Raw genomic sequence first — 23,618 nt, forward strand, 5'->3', positions numbered from 1 at the left:
GCTCAAATTGTATAAATGGAAAGCGGTTGTTTTCCTTTCCTCACAACGTGTATGTTTCTGAATGACTGAAAACTATAACAAGAGAGCCACATACGAAGAGAATGACTTTCTAAAAATAATGCCAAATAAAAGAGAAATTCCCGAGATGCAATGCGCGGGGGGGGCGGGTTGGGAGAAGGGGTGGGGCTTAGCGGAATCATTTGACTCGCGAGGCTCCGCCCCCTCTGCTGCTGCTCTTAGAGTCGCCGAGGTCCGCAGTGACAGAGCTGAAGGGCTTTTTCTCCCCTGCCGTTCGCTCTCTTCTCGGCAGCTCGCGCCCCAGTAGGTGAGCACCAGATGGAGGGAGGGACGGACGGGTGTGTCGTACAGGGCCTTGGCGGGGTCGGCACTGGAGAAAGATGCCGTTCCGCACCTGCTTAGGGATTATCTCTTAGCTGCTCAGTGAGACCTCTCCCTGGCCGCCGCAGCCCTGTTCGGGCCGGTCACGACATCGGGCTCTCCCCAGAGGCGGAGGCGAGCGCGGCCGGCCGTTATGACTTCGTTGGGGACCCGCAGACCCTGGGAGAGTGAGACTGGCCGGGGCCTGGCCCTCCTGGGGAGCTCCATTCCGGGCTGCAGCTCTGCGGCTGGGGCGGGGGGTGGGGCGGGGGGGGTGGGGAGTCACCTGGCTTGGGGAGCGGCTGTCCTCGGCTTGGAGGCTGCATCCAAAAAGTATTTAGGTATTTTCAACTTCCCGAACTACAAGGAAAAGCTGAAGTGGGGTCATTTGAAATGCAAATCTTTTATTTCCCTGCCTTGAAAACAAGAGGATCATGTCACATTATATGTGTTTACGGATGTGTGTATATATACACATAACTACATATATGCATATATGTGACTACATGTGTATACGTGTATATGTATATTTACATAAATATTAAACTGCATGCTTAAATAGGAGATAGTGATGCGTCAGTCCAGATGGGATGGGGAGGAGTTGAAGAACATGGTATTGCCGCATCTTGGTCTGTAGGAGGCCCCATGAAATGAGTTGCCATTGATTTATCTCGGATCATAAAAGAAAGACAATATTAATTTGCTGGATCAAGGATTATGTTTATTAAACCCTTCTTTATCTTAATTTTAGATTATACACCTATGTTTCTTCCTGTCTTGGACCTTTCTGGTGTGTTGGTCTGTGTTTTTAAGTTTTTAAATATTTTTTACTGGGTTGGTTTGTTGGTTTTTTTTTTTTTTTAACCCTCCTCCCTGTATCCATTCCCTATTTGATTCAGACCTTAGTAGCTGCTCCTAGCTACTAAGAAATAATGATAAAGGAATCAGGCTTGTTACTTTTTTTTTTTTTTTTTTTTTTTTGGTAATTTGTAGATAACCTCAGTCACCTTTCTTTTAAATTTCCTAGCTGTAAAATTCCAAATAACCTAGCTAAGGTTGTCAGGAGTGGTATTTTATAAAGCTACAGAATTCAAAGCATTTTATTTACAAAACACAAGCCTCCGTCATTCCTGAACAACTAGGCATTTTGTACTGCTGTAGGTACTTACTGATACTTCAAATGAAATATGTGTTATTCCCCAAACAGCACTGCCTTAGAGATGGGTATATTTTAGTTTGGGGATAAACTATGTCCATTATGCAAAACAAACTTAAACAATACCTTTAATTCCCCTCTCCCTTCTCTTCATAAACTATGCTATGAAAATACTGATTTGATTTTCAAATTTAAGAAGATTCATTTTTCTTGCTATAACTATGATGATTGGATTAGTAAAGTCTTATCAAAAAATGTAATTTAAGGATAGATGTTCAAGAAAACAGAAATTATATAAAATTTAGTTTGGGTAAATAATTTTATTAAATCCAAAAGAAGAAAAGATTTGCCATGTTGAATAATAGGGTTCCACAAGAAAGTTGAAAGGTCTGATTCAACTCCTCTTTCCTCCTCCCACAAGTTTTCATTCTTTGTATTCTCTGTGCTGACACATTGTTAGATTAGATCTATAATCTGGAAAGGAATCTTCCTTCACTACCAGGAGTAGACAGCTCTCAGCCAGAAATATGTTTCAGGCACCATGCTAAGCATTGAGGATACAAAATTTTTTAGACTGTTGCTGTCCTCCAGAAACTCACAGTGTAATGGAAGAGATGCCAATCAAACAAATATATAGAAATAAACTGTATACAAGATAAATAGGAAATAATTTATGAGGTTAGATACTAGAATTAAGAGAATCTGGGAAATAAATACTTCCTATGGAGTGAGGCATTTTAGTTGATTTAGTAGTGAAGGAAGTCAGGAGGCTGAAATGAGGGTGAGCACTAGCATACCAGGCATTTGAGGAAAGCTAGAGAAACTATTGGGGGACTGAGAGATAGAATGTTTTGAGGAATAGGTAAAAAACTATTCTTAATGGATCAGAGTTCATTCATGAGGAGTGGTTACAGTTTAAGAAGACTAGAATGGTAGAGGGAGGCTAGGTTTTGATGGGCTTAGAATGTCAAACATAGAATTTTTGTGTTTGAGCCTTGAGATGATTGGAGTTTGTTGATTAGGCAATGACATGGTCAACCTTTACTAGGCAAGATTTACTTGGAGAACAGATTGAATTGGGCAAAAACACGTGATAGCCAGATCCACCAGCAGGCCATTATTGCAGTTGTCGGGTCTGAGATGTCAGGAGATCAAGACCTGCAGTAGATTGGTGGTAAAGTCAGAGAAGAGAAAGGAAGATAATAGAGAGATGTTGCAAAGGTGAAAGCAACTGACCTGTGAGGAGTGACAAGAGAGAATGATGACTCCAATATAACACTTAGGTTATGAGCAGGGCTTGCCTGACAGTGATAGGGAAATTCGAAAGGAGGAGTGTTTAGGGGGGAAATGATGAGCTTAGTTGTAGATATGTTGAATTTAAGATATTTGCTGGACATTCAGTTCAAGATGTCTGAAAGATAGTTGGAGATGACTCCACATCAGTGGAGAGAGAAAGTCTGGATTAAAAAAGATTCTGCTTAAATCCATGGGAGCAGAAATCATCAAAGGAAGCTAATATGGATGGGATTTTAGAGTTGCCTGGGATTCCAAAAGATTAAGTGATTTGACTGTATCCATATTGTCAAATAAGTGTCATGAATAGAACTTGAACATAGGTGTTGTTCACTTTTAATAGCAGTCCCTCTATCCATTATGGCAAACTCCTTTTCAGCTTGTTGACTTGTACTGACAAGTGCCCTAACCTAACTTTTATAACTAAACTCCCGGAAGGTATGGAAAGAGCTTTTCTGATGTGTGTAAGAGATAGCACCTACCAATTAGAGAATCTCTCCTCTGACCTCTAAATAGAGGACAAAAAAAAAAAAAAAAAATTCAGGAAAGTATTACTTCATTGCCCAGTTGAATCTTCACCAAATAAGGATTATTTCCTCAAGGTTTCTGAAAGATCTGAGACAAAAATAGTATAATCAGGAAAGCCATTTCAATCTGGCTGATATCATTAGCATATATATAATGTTTGTTGTGTTAAATTTAATTAAAGAAATAAGGGAAAGAATTTTAGTATAAGAAACGTGGCCATAAAGAAAAGGGTGAATAATTAATTATTCAATTTAATTTCTGGAGCATCCCCAAATTCTATTGAACTTATGAAACTGGAGAAATCATTTTACATTCATTCTCACAAGGCTTTCCTGGAATAAACCCCTTTATCTCTGCCTCAGAATCCTTTTCTTACTGGGAAACAACTTGAGGGCCATTTATTCCCTGTATCTCTCCCTTCCACTAATTGAAAGTAAATTCCTTTGAAGGAAAGGGACGGAAAAAAAGGGAAAGATTTTTTTTTTCTGTGTATCTCTGAAGGCCTTTGAACATTTTTTTTTTTTTTTATCTTGTCTCCGATTTCATTGGTGTAGGGAACTTGTGGTAAAGCAATTCCCCTTTCTACCAATGGAGATGAGTAGGTGTTCTGCAATTTAGAATATTAGAAAGTTGTCTTGCTTTTACTAGGTCCTAAATTAATGTTAGTCTAATTGAATTAAATTGAAATATTTGAAGCAGGAAAATAGTTGACTAGTTACTTTCCAGAGATGACTATTAAAGGAGCTCATTCATTTATCTTCCACTTCTTCCCTCAAGTAATTGATTTGAGTATTTGAAGATTCTTTACTGGAAAGGACATTATTAATATATCATTAATTTGTTTCATTGAAGTTTTATACCAGATAGTCCATTTAAGAGGAACTGGTTTATTTGCCAAAACAGGGATTGCCCTAGCAAGTGAAAGCACACTGCCAGCCTACTTCATATGAACAACTATCTAGTTTATTATTTGTTTTTAAAAGACTGTATCATATTGATCAGATTGAAAGTGCTGGTGCCACAGTCATTCTGATCTGCAGGAGCACTGAACTAATCCATTTCCAACCTGGGTATATTCAATTCTATAAACATCAACTTGGTTCTGATCACATTAATTATGTAGAGTCCTAATTAAGGGACTCTCTACATAAAAGTGGAATTTACAACAGACCCCTAATCTGATGATTAGCCCAACCTGCATTTGAGAACTCCTTGAGTTAAAGAGATTCACCACATTTGGCCTCCAGGCTAGCAGAGATTCCAGGTGTGCAGCAGATGTACACCACACCAATTCATACAACTATTTTTATAAACCAGTATTTATGTTACCTGAGCCCCTGCGGATATGGATACCTAAACCCCATGGCTACATGGTTTTTTATTGCTGACTGAAAGGTGCATTTCAGCTGATAAGCATTTTACTAGAAGTATTTAGATAGGTACATACAAGCACACACCAAAATCTCTCTTCCAGTGAAATTCAGACTGGTCTAATTGTGATCCACGTGAGTAGTTTTCTATGAGCCAGTTCTATAAGAAATGTTTTATTCATTATTATTGAAAGTATCTTTTATTTAAAGTTTGTTTTAGTTTAGTCAGTTTGTCGTGTCTGAATCCTTGGGATTTAGAGTTTGAAGATACTTTCTCCCTCCTTGATTTACAGATGAAGTAATTAAGGAATTATCACTTGGTCACATAGGTCATGTACTAAATGTCAGGGTAAAAGAATTTGTTTAATACTTATGAGATGAACAAGCAAGTATTAGGATTAATATTAACTAGTGCTAAAGATTTCCTATGTAAAGTACAGCCGTGCTGACTGTATCTTTGGGTGGGGTAGCTTGACTTGATTTTCTAGAAGTGTTCACTAGAGCCATCTACCATTTGTCTCCTTGTAATAAATAGCTTGCTTTGTAAAACAATTCATTGGCATTAAGGGTGTGGTCTGAAAAACAACCTGAATTTTTCTTTGTGATAAAACTATGCCCCAACTAAATTAACTGAATTGTCCAAGTGCTTAAAATTACCATATCTTTTCTAATTAACATTCAAAACACTTTTATTATTCAGTTTCTTAAGGCTTCACTATATTTCTGCAAAGTTAATTGTATAAGAGAATCCAATTGGTTATTTCTAACAATAATGGTAATCATGTATGTGCTGTTTTTAAAAATTGGTTCCGGAAATGTATAATAAATAAAACAATTGCACATATAATTGGAGCATAAAACACCAAGAACTATTACTAGCTATTAGCTCACAAATATATAAGCTTCAACCTGAATGTTTTAGGGGGAAAAAAATCTAAAATATATAGGGTCAGAGCTATTAGAACTTTCTGGTGTTTTGCTATTGATTTTTAACCCAGAATACTGTCAAATGTTGATTTGGCTATTCCACAAAACATTTTGAAAATCTACAATACTGTCTCTGCTACTGTTTGAAATAAGGTAAGGAAATTAATCAAAAAATGAAAATTTTTCTACATATTATTCAAACAATAATAACCTCATCAAAATATTTCAAATTACCAAGGAAGTAGATTGCTAATCAGTGGAAAGAACATATAGGACTTAAAAATCAAGAAACTCCAGCTTGAATCCCAGCCATACTTGCATGTAATATTAGACAATTCACTTTTATCTCTGTAAGCATATCTCTTCATCTCTAAAAGGGAGAAGACTATATTTGGGGATCAAATCAAATAATGTGTGTGAAGCCCTTTTTAAACTTTGAAATGTTGTAGTAATGTTGGTTACTATTACTTGGAAGTAGTGAGACGCCTATACTGAAGTATACTTGAAGCATTTTAATATTTTCTGAAGCTGAAAAATGGACATGGTCTCCAAGGGAAATTTCATGGCCTTTAAGCTCTTATTAGTTTTAATCTTTTCTTTGAACACTGAGTGGAATTTGTATTAAACCACTGGGGAAGGTGGAGAGAAGATTCATATATATGTTCATACATTCATATATATGTTGATGTGTTTTAATTCCCTGGTATGTGTTCGTGCATTCATATGTATATTGATATGTTTTAAACATCTTTTTATCCTCAAAACCACTATATGAGTTAGACACACGAGGAAAATGAACTACTTGAACCCAAGTAGATTTTTCCATTTCCTGAAAAGGGATGAGTCTTTTTGGGATTGGGAGAGAGAGAAACGGTTAGAAAATTGTTGAATTTAGATCAAATGTTAGTTTGCACTGTCACATGTTTGTGTTTCACTGTACTCCTGAGGAAAGTGTTAGTAATTTATTCTAATAAAAAAATGATTTTGTTACTATTCTCTTTAGTGTTGGTACCTTTTCAACAAACATTTATTAAGCATCTACTCTAGTAGGCCAAAAAAAAAAAAAAAAAAAGAGGGAGGAAGGGAACAACCTGCTCTTAAGGTGTTTACCTTAAGGAAGATACATAAGGATAAGGAAATACATAATAATAGATTAAAATAATATATTGGAGGGGAGATCCTGACAACTGAGTCTCAAAAAAGGCGTTGTGTAAAAATTGGCACCTAAATTGAGCCTTTCTGGAAACTGAGCAATTTAAAAATCTATTGGATAAGAACACTCTAGCTTTCTATGAGGGACAGGGGAAAGGAGGCAAGGTTTGGGGTCAGTTGATCTAGGCAAATGAGCTTAGACACATCTCCATCTTTGTTATTTATTTTGTTAAACATTTCTTCATTACTTTTTAACCCAGCAGTTTTACAACTTTAAGATTTCTCCCAGCTGTACATTGGATCCTGTGATATACTCAAGACATATATGTGGATACATATATGTTTGTATGTATTCAGAATTTCTGGACACAGAGGCAGAGTATAGTATATATTTTCATAATAATAAAATCTACCATTCATTGGCAGCTTCAAAAATTATGGTCAAATAAAGTGTGATTAATAATCTCTAATCTTTTCTATAAATGCTTTGAAATGATAAGTAACTACTTATTGGTGTATGTATTGAAAATTTTTTTCTATGTAGAATTTATTTCCTAACTTGGACATATTCATTCCTAATAATGGAACATTTCAAAATTACTCTTTAGCCTTAGGAATATGCCCCTTTTTCACTGTAAACTAACTTTGATGAATAGCATTAAAATAAATATTACAAGTACATCTAGACTACTTCATGTGGTCTAGATTTTTCCCAGATTTTTCTTGAGTTCTGTATTTGAATCTCTATTTTTTCTTCCCTTTGGTCTCTCAGCTTTATATTGTTTTTATGTTAAGACTCTACCACCATCCTCAAGAAAGTATAAGCTCCTTAAAGGCAGGAACTATCTTTTAAACATCTTTGTTCCCCAAAGAATAACCCATTGCATTTATGTTATGGGAACTTGAACTTTTATTGATTTAAATTATTTGCATTCTAAAATGTTTTTAAATGACCACAGTCTTATTATTTTATAATCATAACTTTTATGAAACCAATATGCAGCTGTTATCAGACTAATCTTCCCTATGTATCACTTTCATCATAACACTCCTCTTTTAGGATTTCTAAAATAATAGCTGGCATTTGGTGTTTTAAAAGTGACAAAATGCTTTTGTACAGTATCTCATTTGATCCTCAAAACAAAACCTTATCAAGTTAGTACAAGTATTATACCCATTTTACACATAAAATAAGAGAGAGATAGGTAAAAAGCAGAGAATCTAGCATTCTTTTAATTGTACCAGGTATTTGATTTCCTAGATTTCCAGACTCTGTAATTTACTCCCAGAAAACTGATCTATTGCTACTCCCTTATATTTTCCAACACATAGCATCTTTGCCAATGACCTGTTCTGTTCACTTGTCCCTTGCCAGACTATAGGCCCTAGCTGTTGATTTTGTAATTCTATGTGTCTAAAATGTCTTCTTTCTTTTTCTCTGTCTCCAAATTCTCTTCATTTTTCTAACTACAATTCTGCTTCATGTCCCTAAGAAGCATTTTGGCTACAGCAACCTTCTTTTTAACAAGTGCCATACATTGAGAATTATAAAATGTCCAAATCAAAAGAGAATCTTAGCCTGATTTTTTTACACAGGAAGAAACTGAGGTACCCAGAGGCAGGTGGAGACACAGTAGATAAAGGCACTATCTTTGCCTCCAGAGGCAAAGGAGGTAGACCTTGTTTGATTCTTCTTTCAGATCCTCATTAACTGTGTGACCTCAGAAGTCGTTGGACCCTGTCAGCTTCATCTCCTTATCTATGAATTCAGGGCTTAGTCTCAATAGCCTCCAAGGCTTCTTCCAGCCCTAAACTAGCCTTTTCAACTTGCTCTCTCTAATTTTCCCATTTATAAAAGAGAGATAATCATTCCATTGATGAGAATGTAGATTAATTGGGAATGTTGAATGTTTGTTAAATTTCAAATCTTTTTTCCCCCCAACAAATAATATAATTATGTTAAAAAAAATTTAAACACTGCTTATTGAGAGGCAAATAAGTGCAGGGAGTTGCCCCTGATACATAATGAGCTTATAATTTTGCCTTTCTCCTTAAGATTCCAAGTTGTAGGGAAGAAGTGGACCTTCTTTAAGTGAGGGCATTTTCTCCTTGGATTGAGCTCCGTGTTATTATTTCTTAGTTCCAGTTTTAGTCCTCCATATTGGTACATCTCATTTAAATTATTTTGGAATTATCTTTGGAATATCACATCAATGTTTGTTTCTTAAGTTCCCATAACTTAGACAACTATGTTAGGAACTACAGAGTAGAGTAGAATAAGAAAGCCTTTTTTTTTTTGCATCATGGAGCTTATGTCTAGTTGGAGAGAAGACTGAAAGATAGCTAAGTAGGCTAAATCACTGTCCCCATCCCATGTCATTCACTACTTTTCACTGGCTTTTCACAGTGTGGATTGCACTGTGCCTTGTAGTTAGAAAGTGTGAGAGCTCTAGGCCTAGTTCATATCTGACTTTTACTGGCTGCATGACTATGGGTGAGACATTTAACTGGTCCACCTCAGTTTCCCCAACTCTAAAATAAGAAAAATAGCATCCCCTAGAGTTATTGTGAAGATCAGCTATTTATAAAGCCTTTAGTGCAGTGCCAGACACATTGTTGGTTCTTTATAAATGCTATTATTATAATTATGAAACATAGACTAAGTTATAAAACTTAGTCTGGGGAAACAAGCACATAAATAACGCTACAAGGTAACAGACACTATTTCCTACCTGTGTGGCAGTGTACAAGTGATGGAGTCTCCTTAAGCCTCAGTTACCTTTTCTGGAAAGTGTGGGGTTAGACTAGAGCAAAGATTCTTTTTCTTTTTTTAATTTATTTTATCATAACTTTTTATTTACAAAACATGTGCATGGGTAATTTTTCAACATCGACCCTTGCAAAACCTTCTGTTCCAAATTTTCCCCTCCTTCCTCTAGATGGCAAATAGTCCGATACATGTTAAATAGGTTAAAATATATGTTAAATCCAACATGTATACATATTTATACAATTATCTTGCTGCACAAGAAAAATCGGATTTAGAAAGAAAAAAACAGAAGGAAAACAAAAATGAAGTAAACAAACAAAAAACCAGAAAGAGTGAAAATGCTATGTTATAGGCTGCACTGTGTTCCTATAGTTCTCTCTGAGCGTACATGGCTCTCTTCATTACTGAACAATTGGAACTAGTTTGAACCATCTCATTGTTGAAGAGAGCCAAGTCCATCAGAATTGGTTATTGTATAATCTTGTTGACATGTATAATGATCTCCTGGTTTTACAGTTCATGTAGGTCTCTCCAAGTCTCTCTGACATCATCCTGCTGTTTATTTCTTACAGAACAATTGTATTCCATAACATTCATGTACCATAATTTATTCAGCCATTCTCTAATTGATGGGCATTCATTCAGTTTCTAGTTTCTTGTCACTACGAAAAGGGCTGCCACAAACAATTTTGCATATGTGGGTCCCTTTCCCTCCTTTAAGATCTCTTTGGGATATAAGCCCAGTAGTTACACTGCTGGATCAAAGAGTATGCACAGTTTGATAACTTTTTGAACATAGTTCCAAATTAGAGCAAAGATTCTTAAGCTTTTTTGTGACCCAAGGCAGTCAGATGAAGTCTGTGGGAACTCTTTCTCAGGGGGAAAAAAATGTCTTTCACTGCATTAAATACTTAGAATTTATAAAGGAAACATTTGTTAAAGTATAATTGTTAACTATTTTAATTAAGTAATATATAAATTAATTTATTAGACAATAAAATACAGTTCACTCAAAAAGCATTTGCTAAAGTAGCAGCTAGATGTTGCAATGGATAGTGATAGCCCTGAATTCAGGAAGACCTGAGTTCACATTCAGCCTCAGACACTTAATACTTCCTAGCTGTATGACCCTGAGCAAGTCACTTAACCCCAATTGCCTGAGGGGGTGGGAGGAAGCATTTGCTAAGTGACTTGTGTGCTATTCCTATTGAAAACCTTAATAGAGATTACAAAGATTAATCATCATCTTTATGATTTAAGATTTGCCTTAATCATAGGATCATTTTAACCTTCCCTCTATTCTAGGAGCTAGGAATTGCATTCCCATTTTACTGATGAAGAAAGTGAAGCACTTAAGAGTTTAAAGAAGTTAGCCCCAGGTCACACAACTGATACATATCTAAAGCATGATTTGAATTGAGGTCTGCCTGATTACTGGTTCAGCATTGTGTGCATTGTGCCATTCAGCTAGGAGGAGAAACCAGCTACTACCTGATAATAGCATTTAACTCTAATTCTAAAAAAATTTTCCTTGGCATGAAGGTGAAATTTGCCCCAACTTCGAACCATTACTTGTAGTTCTGCTCAGTATGGACAGCATGAAAAGATCCCTACTTCTATGTGACAACTATTTTTATGAACACATAATTCTGATCCAAGGTATATACCCTAATTTCTCTACATCAGGGGCCCTCAAACTTTTTAAATAGGGGGCCAGTTCACTGTCCCTCAGACTGTTGGAGGGCCAGACTATAGTAAAAACAAAAACTTTGTTTTGTGGGCCTTTAAATAAAGAAACTTCATAGCCCTGGGTGAGGGGGATAATCGTCCTCAGTTGCCGCATCTGGCCGGCAGCCGTAGTTTGAGGACCCTTGCAGTCTACATGCTTCTCTGTCATGGCTGCTCTCCTCTAGATGCACTCACGGTACCTCATTATTTTCCTTAAAATTGTGCTGCCCAGAACAGAATATAATACTTGCTATGGAGTGACCAGGGCAAGGTACAAAGGGAGCATCACTTCTCTATTCCTGGACTCTATTCCAGTGAATACCTAAACAGGATTTTTGGTTGTGACATCACATTGCTAACTTGATTTGTGTACATTAAAACCCTCAGATCTTTTTCTGAGAAACTAACGATTCTATACCCATCCTATACTTGTGGAATCGGTTTTTTTGTTTTTGTTTTTTAGCCACGTGTAAGACTTTACATTATTTTGTTAGGATCAACAGAGTGTTCTAAGCTACTTAAATTCTTTTGGATCCTAGATATGTCTTCTCAGGTATTAGTTGTTCCCAGCATTGTGTCCATCTGCAGATTTGTTGCGCAGTCACCCTATGTATTATCTCTTTGGATATTGATAAATGTTAACCAGTTTAGATCCTGGAACATACAGCTGGAACTTTTCAATAAAGGTAACCTTGAAGCATTAAGGACAAATGAGACAAATTCAATCAGTTTTAAATCTATCTAATTGTATTATTATCTAGGCATTCTCTGTCTATCTTCATTACAAGAATAGTATAAAGTTTTTTATCTAACTTGCTGAAATCAAAGTAAATCTCTATAGAGATCCTCTGATATATGACAGATTCTGAGAGAATTTAATGCCAATGTGAATGATTAAAGAAAAAGCTTTGGAGTATATATTAAGAATTTGTGTTGATTCTGCCAGTAATTCACTCAAATTACATTATACGAGTAATATTTCCTCACTGGATTTCATTTTCCTCTGGTAAAAAAATGAGGAATTCAAATTCTTTGAAAACTATTTTTGGGACTGGTCAAAGAATGATAAGTTCATAAACCATATGGATTTTGTTTCTTTAAATCTAGACCTATAGTTTCAGAATTCTTTTATAACTTGACTTTAAAAAATCATTTTCCTGGGAAATGATTTACCTCACCTTGGTCAATTTCATCTCTAGCTTAGAAATTTTTGGCAAGTAAAATATTGTTTCATTTATTGTATTTATAATCACCCTCTGACATAGTAGATTAACAGTAAATATTTGTTGATTGAATAATTTATTAGTAGCAAGACAAACTCAGATCTTTCTTTCATACTCCAAAATCAGCCTGACCACATGCTTGAACATATAAAATTAGACACTTGAATCATCTCAGTTTTTACAGTTATTTGGTTATTACAAGTTGGTGGGTTTTTTTAAAAGGTCATCCAGATAATTATGTGGATTCTCTACTTCATTTTGTATAGTAAAAACTAAGTTTAGATTAGTAGGATATTAACATTTAAAAAGCCAAAAGAAACTGAAATATAAATGCCAGTTTGTTTTTTAAGTTGGTGGTTCTGGTAAACCTTTGAGAAATGGTTTCTTGCCCTTGAGGCAAACTGTTGCACAAGTTTGGCTTGGGTCACATGACTCCTAATCATATGACAGCATTCACATCAGGAAATATGAAGGTTTGGAATGAGTAAAATTTCTATAAAGTTTAAAAAGTGCATTTTAAGTTTATTTCCCTCAAATTAAGTATTAAGCCTGGTTTCCAATAGAAATATATATATGAGAAAGGGAAAGCAAAATTATTTAATACACGATTTTAAGCTTCTTTTAAAAGCCTTGCAAAATTAAGAGTTTAAGGGTAATAACTGTACTTCTAAATAACTTTTTTTTAGATTACTATTTACCATGCACCCTATGGAAGCCCAGTAAACATTAATTCATTCTGATATAATGATTTTGTTAAAAGATGATACTGGTAATTAATAGTTTCTCTTTATTCAATGAAATCTACAGCTAAAGATCTTAAGACTCAGGAGTTTCTGCTTGCATTGAAATATATAGGATTTTTTGGATAGAATCCTTTTTTCGTATTGTCCTTTAACTAGTTTCCTTGCTAAATATTCTTTTACAATAAAAAAAAATGTTTTCTTAAATTGATTGACTATGCCTCTCAAATATATGGCAGCCTCAAAGGTAATATTTAACCCATTAATTTCCTAACTCATTTCTCTTTCCCCACTTGAGAACTGCATTTTTTGGCATTTTTATTAATATTGAAAAAGTCTTTTTTTTTTCTCTCTATAAATGTACTCTTTATGATCTATCATGATAAGTTCTGGTCTATTTGACATTACCCTTTGTGTTATGGTAAAAATTAAAGCAGTCTACTTTAAGAAACAAAACCTTTTCTGTCAGAGAAACTTTTTTTTTTTAAGGGGGTGAAGGGAGAGACTGGGTCTTACCACCAAGTACACAGAAATAGCTCCATTTAGGCCTTGGACCTATTCACCCCTTATTTGGAAGCAGCCTTCTCTTCATGTGACTGGCAATGATATATTTCCTCTTTAATATCTATTAGACTACTGACTGTTCCACAAATTGTTCCTGGAAATATTCTGCAGGTCACTTTGAGCCACCATTGGCACAGCCCTGATTCCATTATAATGTTACTTGGACAATATTTGCATTTAAGAGATCTTTTTTGATGCAAGGATCATTAAAATCACTCCAAGGTTTCACAAATGCAATCCAGGCTACTTTCTTTGATATTCCCTGAAGAAAAAAGCTAAGTGTCAAGAAAATATCAATAGGCTTTCAAGTACAAACTATGAAGAGTAGTTGGATTTGGAACTGTGTGCCAGAAAGAGACATAGCCTAAAAGCTAGGGGGGGAAATCTGTCAATATAAAGTAATTATTAAATAAAAATTAAACTAAAAAACAAAAAAACAAACTCTCTTTTAAGACATATTATTTGTAGAACTCTAGACATACCACTTTAACCTCTCAATGCTCTGGGTAATAGAAACTCAGAAGGCTCTGAATTACAGAGTCCAATATTGTAGTAGAGGAAGCTTCATCAGGAACTCACTTTGCCAGTAAAATCACAGATCCAGTTCTACTTTCTTTCCTCTCCTCTTTATCCTATATTTAGGACAGGCAATAAAAGTAGAGTGTATGTTATTATTGTAGAAAATTAAAATATATTCTCTTTAAAACATTCATTAAGGGTAAATGTCAGCATTGCTCTAAATCAGATTTTTAGATAATTGATAACCCTCAAAAATGTCATCTCAGAATTCCACGTGTTTAATTTATATCAGATTACTTGCTATTTGGGCTTTGGGAGAGGTTAGGAAGGGAGAAATTTAGAACACAAAGTTTTATAAGGGTGAATGTTAAAAAATTATGTTTGCATGTATTTTGAAAAATAAAAAGCTATTATTTAAAAAATAAATCATCATAACTTGTGAAATTGTCAAGCTACTGAGAATAGGAATTGTTTGTTACTTTTTTTAAAAATGTGTATCCCCAACTCATGATGTGGTTGCTGGCTCATAGTAGACTTAAGAAATGCTTATTAAATTCAGTTACTTATAGAAAGTAGCCTTTACCTAAGCCAGGTGGCATCATCCATAACTTAACACAGTAGATGTTTGGTCATAGTCTTGAAAGACTGTACAGAACTTTTTTTAAGCATAATTTTACCAAGAAGATGGGGGTAAGATGATACTATGAGAAAGAATCCAAGTAGCCTACAAATTAGAGGGTACTCATTGTAATTTAGTGAGTGTGGCCTGATGCAGATTACAATGTATTGGGTAAATGTTTAAACTAAATAGATTAAAAATTCAATACAGTGGAGATAATGTTTTTTTTTGTGGTTTTCTAAGTCAACATGCCTAAATTTTAAGACCATTGTCTTAAAGTATCTGGGATATGAACAAAAACTGGCTTTAGGTTATTATTATTAACTATTAGGTTAGATTTCAAGGTAGGTATCAAAGACTTCTGAAATACTTATGATTTCTCCTCTCTCTTACCAACTTGGTATTCTATATGTTAAATGATAGTGCATTTCGTATATTTGGTTTCCATAAAAGAGAGTTAATTAACTTTTAATACACAAAGATTCTAACAAGGGATTAATCAATCTTTGTATAAATGTACATATATGCCCAAGGCAAACAATATTGAATCATTTATACTCCTCAAGGTGACAGTAGCATTTGCAGTTACAGAATTTTTAAAAAGCAAATAAAGCCTTAAAAATACATAAGAAGGAAAATCATAGAGACCACAAATCAAGACAGTACAAAGGGAAATAAAACAAGCAGTCTTAACAGACCCCTACAACCTAAGTCTCCTGACTGGAGTCCAGTTTGAATTTCTCTGTAGATGGTTTTTAATCATTTAAATAAATGAATAAATAAATAAATCATTAGCAGATCACTTTTCCAGCCTAAGTTTTCTGTAAAATACATCCTACTGCTTCTTTACCTCCCAAGAATTTTAGATATCTAGAAAGCATTTTGAGTTATTTGTGATAAAGCACCATTATTGTTCATTTATTTTCTATAAATATATTTCCCTGAGTAACTTTTCTGTTGCTCAATTTTTAATTGAAATATATATTTATATTTTAAATCATAAACACATATATATGGTAGGAGAAAGAGTATGTCCTTAAAATCAATCACTCACATATTCCTCTAGAGTCAGAATTTTTATAGTTATTGAAAAAGGAAGTTCAGAGTTCGGAAATTCACCATCTGAATGACTTGCAATTTCTGTCTCTAGTCATGAGGTACTGATGATACATCCTGTTTTTCTTCAGCTACAGCCTTAAGAGGGTTATAGATTTAGCTTGAGAAAGGGATCTTTAGGTCCTCTGGTCTACAGGCCTCAAAACTAGAGGCCCACAAAACTCAGCAGCAGGGTTTTTACATTTTCTGAAGGGGAAAATAACACTATTGAAAATAATTGGACTAATTGGAATCTAAGTTGATGTTTTTTGTTGTTGGGTTTTGTTTGTTTGTTTTTCAAAACTGAATTTTTTTTTTCTCCTAACAATCATTTTGCTGCTTGTTAGAGCAAAAGATTTTAAAGAGATAACAGTTTGTTTTTTTTTTAATTGAAAGTCTCAAGTACCTGCCTATCAAGTAGAAGTTATTCAGTACCGTACATATATACGTGCATGTGCGCCAGAAGCTGTGCTAAGTGCATTACAAATATCTTTTTTTGATCCTCGAAACAACCTTGAAAGTTAGATAACCTAGGAAGTTATCCCCATTTTATACTTGAGGAAACTGAGGCAGTTAGAATTTTAAGGGACATCGCTAATGTCTGAAGCTACTATAGCTGCTAGTATCTTTCTCTGTTCTCCCTGCTGAAAGTACCTGGTATTTATTTGTTTATGCTGGTTATGTGAATGTTACCATTCTTTTTTCCTCCTTCCCTTTTGGCACATGATAAGTACCTATTTGGTATCACTTAATTGAAATACTTGATAATATTGAGTAAATTGATTCAGAATAGATTTGAGTGAGGTATTTCAAAATTGTTCCTGTATAAAATTAACACATAACAGTGTTTTATACCTTATAGATTTTTCAGTGTTGTTGATTATTTTGAAGCCTTATTTTTAACAGCATATACAGATCCTGAATTTAAATCTTTCTCTTTTTTGTCATGTCATCATCTGGATTAGCCAAAATAGCACCAGTGATCTGGGATTTGCTTATTTGTTTTTTTTTGAGGGTCCCATGTTGTCAGGGAGTAGGTTAAACTCTGAAACTAAAGAATCCCCTGCATAAATAAATTTGAAGATTGTTTTGTGAATTGTCACATATATGTAAGTGTGAGTTGAGAGCAGCAACTTGAACAGTCAGGAAAGAAACGTGTAGATGGAATGGTTTCTTTTCCCATTTTTATGTTTGAGGGATTCTTGGGGAATTACCATGAAACTAACTACTTATTCCCTGAAGTAAGGCTACAGCTATATAGGGAAGGCTGGTAATAAGGGAAAGGAATATGAGCCTTGGATCCCTCTTTCTCTCTTCTATACCCTAACTTCCCAGGTAATTAGCCACATTATTGGATTTAGAGAAGGAAATAAGGCCAGAAATTGGATGACTCCCCTAAGAGAAAAGCAAAATAAGTTAAAGCAAATAAGTTAAAACGATGATATAATAGTTTTAGTTAATAATTCAAAGACTTGAACCCTAGTGATGTGACCAATTTTGTGAAGGTGCCATGTGATTCTGAAAAAAATATGTATTTTCTCAGATTCTTAGCAAATAGGTCCTCATGTTTGTCTTGCCATTATTACTTCAAAGTCACTATCTTAAGACCATACTTCATCAGTTCTTTTAACTGGTCGTGCTTCCTTTGGTCTCTTCCCTTACCACCAACTACTTAATCCATTCATACATTACCAATCAACAACGAACATTAATTAGAATCACACTGTGTTAACTAGAAACTCTGCTGAATACATATTGGGGAAGCAAATACAAAAATAGGCCCTATAGATCCTCAAGGAACTTCTACTGGTAGGTATCAACAGATGTATAGAAAATAAATGCTTTGTAATTTGGAACTGGGGAAGGAAGGTCTTTTGAAAGGAGATGGTTACTTGAGTTTGCCATTGAAAGAAGCAAGGGTTTTGAGAGCTGGAGATGAGAAAGGAGACCATGGAGGCAGCCTCTGGAAAGAAAGACAGGAAGTGGAATACTGGAGGAAGGGTGAGTGGAGAGAAGATGGTAATGATAGGAACAAAATTGGAAAATAGATTGAAAAAGAAAGTGACTAGAGATACAAAAACTAATTAGGAGCTATCGAAGTAGTACAAATAGAAAAAAAAATTATGAGGTTCTGAAATACTGAGTTTGTGGTATAAGTAGAATGGAAAAGAATATTTGTGGAAGATGATGAGATAGAATAAACAAGACTTGATTAACTGTTTGGTAAGGGAAGGAGAGGGCAAATAAAAATAAGGAAGATTGAGTTTTTGAACCTATCCTATTTATGTTTGTCTTGCCATTATTACTTCAAAGTCACTGTCTTAAGACCAAACTTCAACTTTATCAGTTCTTTTAACTGGTCATGCTTCCTTTGCTCTCTTCTCTTACCACCAGCTACTGAATCCATCCATACATTACCAATCAACAACAAACATTAATTAGAATCACTGTGTACTAGAAACTCTGCTGAATACATATTGGGTGGTGACACAAATGGTGACAAAAATGGTAGTGTCTTGAATAGAATAGAAGTACTTAGGAGAGGTACAATTAGGGGGAAAGATAATGAATTTTCTTTTGGACCTATTGATTTTGAAATATATATGCAACACAGAGGTAGAGATAACTAGTTGGTAGTTTGAATTATGAAAATGACCACAAGAAAGGTAAGTGCTAGGGGTGTACATTTTACACCTGTGAGATCTGATCAGATCATCTGGAGTAAAGTGAAGACTTAGAATGGAGCCCTGGAGTACATACAATACTTTTAGAACTGAGGTGAGAAGTGTTTGCCCTCAACTATAAAATAGGGATAATAATAGCCCAGGTGATAAAAATCTTAGGGTTTTTATTAAGGGTCAAATGAAGAAATGTTCATAAAAATTCTAGCTAATTATTGTTATGTGACTCAGGAAAACTGTTGCCATATCCTAAATGCCTAAGATAGAGAAGTGGTCAATAATGTCAAGAATTTACAGAGAGATTATGAAAACTGATAAAGGACCATTAGATTTATTAATACAGATAATTGGTGATTTCAAAAATAGAGAAGTTTCTGTTGCAATTCTTTGAGAAATGATTCAAGAAGGTGGAGCTAGCAAGTTTTAGTTGTTTTTAAGAAATTTGCTTGATCCTGAAATACTGCTTGAAAGGCTTATAGATGTTTTTTAAGCAATGGTGAGAAGATGTGGGTAGGGTGGTAGACAATAGAAAAGGAACCAGTAAATAAAGAGAGAAAAAGGAGATGGGAGATAATAAATCCAAAGGGGTAAAGTTCATCATTGAGATGCTTAAAGGGAGGAGTGGGGAGACCAGGGTTGCAGCTAGAAGAATTGGTGTTGCAGGAGATGTGCCACTGTATCCTTTGGAGAGCAGAACAAAGGAAAGAATAAGGTATGAAATATCTTGGAGAAAGCATATAGTAGGATTAATCTCATGTGGAAATTTAGAAAGGAATAAAACAGTGAGGCCAGAGATTTGAAGGTGGAAGGACAGTGTGTAGCTGAAATGGCTAAATGGCTACCTTAAAATTTAGGATTATGAAGGAAGGAAAATGAGGCCAGGCCAGGGGTGATGGCTTAGGAAAGCATGGGGAAGGGCACAGGGTCTATTTGCTGTAGGGTTAGCAGAGAGTTAGAACAGAACAGGAAGTTATGGCCCAAGGGAATTTTGAAGCTATGCATTGTGACTGTGGAACCTAATAACTATCAATAAGTTTAGATAGAATGATGAGATGAAATGGAGTGATTAACTCAGGGGAAAAAACTGATCAAAATTACATGGAACAAGGAGAGGGGATCAAGAGAGTGGCATCTCCCTCTTTATCTCAAGTAGTCAAAGGAAGAAAGAATATAAAACATACATATACTGTTTTCATGCAGAAATACATTTTACATTAAATAGGATAGAAAAAAAAAGGAAGAAGAATAAAATAGATTAAAAAAAGATTAGTCCTAAACATAGCAAACTGCTAAGATTGTTCAAATAAGTTTAAAGCTCTTTCCATTGGAAATTGAGAGGCTGCCTATTAATTGAGGAATGACTGAACAAGTTAAGGAATATAAATGTGATAGAATGCTACTGTACTCTTAGAGCATAGATGAAGAAAGTGGGAACAATTGAGTGAAGTGAACAGAATCAGGAAAACAGTTTGTACAATAACAACAATGTTGAAAGACTTAAGAATTCTGATGGATTAGTGACCAACCAGAAGACTCATGATGAAACAACATTCAAGCTACCTGTTAATAGAGAATTGAAGAAATAAATGAAGATTGATACATATAGAGAGAAATATGCCAAGATAGGGGGAAAAACATTTTCTGTTTATGAACGTGCATAGTCAAGCACAACTAATTTACACATTGATCAAAATTTGCATCCCTTTGGGCAGAGCACCCACAGATAAGGGTAGGATAGCCTATGTAGACAGAAAGAAAGGGAAAGAAGAAAAGAGCTGTCTTGCCCAATTAGTCATTTCCAGTTGGGTCCCCAGTAGGGCATCTCCTACCCATAGAGGCTCTTGTTTGTCCTTAGTTTTCCAAGAGGAAAGGGGATACCGTGACATTCAAGTGAATTGGATTTAAATGAGGAAGAGCTGTGCAAAGTCACTGGCCTCACTTTCTCCTCCAGAATTGTTTTGAGTTCAGTGGCAAAATATAGATTAGGACAATTGCAGGTGGTCCTGTATGCAGTGAGAGACCTTGGCCTTTTTAAGCTAAGGTCTTTAACAAGTCTCAGATTAAGGCAGTGCCCAACCAATAATGAAATCTTAAGAAATGAGGCAGAGAATGCCCCCTTTTGCCCAGGAAAAAAAAAATCAGTCTGAAAGGGAGAGACCTTTATGGTTTCTGGCCAAAACAGCAATGATTGCTACTTAGATTCACTCTGAGCCAATCAAGGCCCAAACTATGACCAAGTGGGACTTGGCCTGGGATCTACTGTTGGTCAATCAACAAGAGTCTGGTAATGTGGATTTAAATGATAAGACCCTGGTCCCAGCCAGTCAACCTGAAGGTATCTTGTAAGTTTTATGAATAAGAATTTACAGATTTCTTTGGGCAGAACTACCACATTGTATCTTTACTTCTCTAATGGTCTTGGGCCAAGTGACTTCACTTCTATGAGCTTTAATTTTCCATCTATGAAATGAGTTTAAGTGGGTAGTATCCCAGAACCTTTCAACTCTAAATCCTATTTGATTTTTTGCTTTGTTTCTGTATAGGTAAATTAGTAAGATGGATTTTTCCCGACTACCCAAAATCCGTGATGAAGAGCAAGAAAATGTATTTGGCTACGTGTATGGAGTCTCAGGACCTGGTAAGGATTGCTTCTTTATTTCATTGTTGAGTTTGTTCTTTTATCAGTATATAGACCACTCACAGGATGCCTATTTGGCATCCTCTCTACATATCCAAATTCCATCTGCCTTTCAAGAACCAGCTCAACTTTACTTTGTCAGTTTTTCCCTGACCACCTTATCCTATGTATCTTAAATAGTGATTCAGAATTTGTCTGGGCATTTTTAGGGTCATTGTGATGAGATGCTGCTTTAATCAAAAGGAACTATTTCACATCAAATGTTGGTAATAGAATAATCTAGCATCCTCAACTAGACCTCTGTTGAATAGCTTCAATTTCTGTTTTTATCATTTTATTTCTTTCAAAACTGGCCATCTTTGCTCTAATTCATCTCTATTAAGTAGATATAGCATTAGAAGGTGGTCATTATAATAATATTAATTATAATTACATAAATAGTATCATTTACTTTTTACTTTTCAAAGTATTTTCATATACATTATCTAAAAGATCTTTCAACAATATCTATTTGTCTCTTGTGTTTCTGAAAGTAAATTGTTATATCCACTTATTATAAATAAATATTCCTTAGTCCACAGTTGCTACTTTGCTTTAAACACAAGGAATAAAATTTTATCATGTTTAGCTTTAATTTTAATTACAACTTTTAATTTTAAATAAAAGTACATGACAGTTGTTTTTTTATTACAGTGGTCACTGCCTGTAACATGGCTGGTGCAGCTATGTATGAACTGGTAAGAGTAGGTCATAGTGAACTGGTTGGAGAAATCATTCGGTTGGAAGGTGATATGGCCACTATTCAAGTGTATGAAGAAACCTGTATCCTTCTTTTTAATGGAAAAACGTTGTCCTTTTGACAATATTAACATTTTTATACCAAAGGCAGAAGCAACATAGATGTTTTTCAGATTTTAATTTACAGAATCAGAAGCATGGTATTTAAAAATATACACAAATGTAAACACACAAAACCCTCTTCTGGTGTGTGACAAAAATAGGTTGAGGGAACTGAAAAAGGGAAATAAACTACTAGAAATATAATGATTCTTCTCCAGAAAGATTTGTAAGAAATATTTCTTAAAATGAAAAAATTTTGGTTTTAGGTTGTGTACTAAACTTAGATGTAACATGATAAGTCAAACTAAAAACCATGCAAATGAATGTTAATAATATACAATAATAACCTTTGAGAATCATAATTTTAATAACCTAAATATATGTTTGCAATTTTCAAATTGAAAAAAGGAAATAAAGGCTTGAAAGAAATTTTTACTTATTTTTGTGTTTAGAAGTGTTAAGTGTCTGAGACCAGATTTGAACTCAGGTCCTCCTGACTTCAGGGCTGGTGTTCTATCCACTGCGTCATCTAGCTGCCCTAATTTTTTCATCTTCTTTAAGTTAGTTGGTATGTAAATGGTGGTCTGTTTGCATATACCTATAATAAGCACTTTAGCTTAGAGTCACCATAAACTGATGTTTCTCGTTGTCTTTAGTCATCACTAACTAAAATTTCACCTGGAACTTACTCCATTGCAGAGAGAGCAGATTAGTAGCATAAAAGATGATGGAGTAAGGAGCAGTTTGGAGAACAGCAATGTAGAGACTGGTGGGAGGCAATGACAGTACAAAAAGTCTGTTGGGAGGGGAGGACAGTCTTGTGGAACTAAGGACTGCTATCCATCAACGTGTCTGTTCTTCAAGATAGTTGTTCTCACATCTCCAAAGGACTATGCAGCAAATTGTAGAAACAACATTCACAGAAATCTTGAGAAGGAGATTAACCTCCCTTCCCTTTAAGTATCTGTGGAAAAATCTCATTCATCCTGTGCTACTCCCTATAGTTTGGTTACATGAAAAATTTAACTATTAGTTTCTCTGCATCTTCTAAGAAGTTTCTTGTCTTAAAAAAAAAATTATTCTTGCAAGGCCTACCTTGTATGCTATATTTGTTTTGTCTTTGCAACCCTAGTGCACAAGCACTGGGCTTATAAAAAACTTATTAAAAAGCCTTGCAAATAGTCTACATTTAATAATTTTTTAGGAATTTTAGGAAACTATAGCTCAAAGTATTATGATTCAGAAAATGTACCATAGAAATAGCTATGAAACTAGGCATTGTAAAGTCTGTAAATTTTCTCATCGGTTTTCACTCACTTTCTGAATTTTTTACCTCTTTAGTTCCATTTTTCTGTGGTTTTTATTTTTTCTCCTCATATAAATCATTTTCCAATTCT

General features: G+C 34.9%; 1 protein-coding gene across 1 annotated transcript in view; it reads left to right on the plus strand.

The window, feature by feature from the left end:
• Positions 1-200: 200 nt before the first annotated feature.
• Positions 201-23,618, plus strand: part of ATP6V1A (ATPase H+ transporting V1 subunit A) — a 43,626-nt gene continuing 20,208 nt past the window's right edge. Inside the window, exons 1-3 of the mRNA XM_051985306.1 lie at positions 201-325; positions 21,287-21,381; positions 22,075-22,203. Coding sequence (XP_051841266.1) covers positions 21,300-21,381; positions 22,075-22,203 — 211 coding nt within the window. The 5' untranslated portion in view covers positions 201-325; positions 21,287-21,299. The remainder of the gene's footprint in view (positions 326-21,286; positions 21,382-22,074; positions 22,204-23,618) is intronic.

Source organism: Antechinus flavipes, chromosome 3, assembly GCF_016432865.1.
Source record: "Antechinus flavipes isolate AdamAnt ecotype Samford, QLD, Australia chromosome 3, AdamAnt_v2, whole genome shotgun sequence".
NCBI classification, from domain to species: Eukaryota; Metazoa; Chordata; class Mammalia; order Dasyuromorphia; family Dasyuridae; genus Antechinus; species Antechinus flavipes.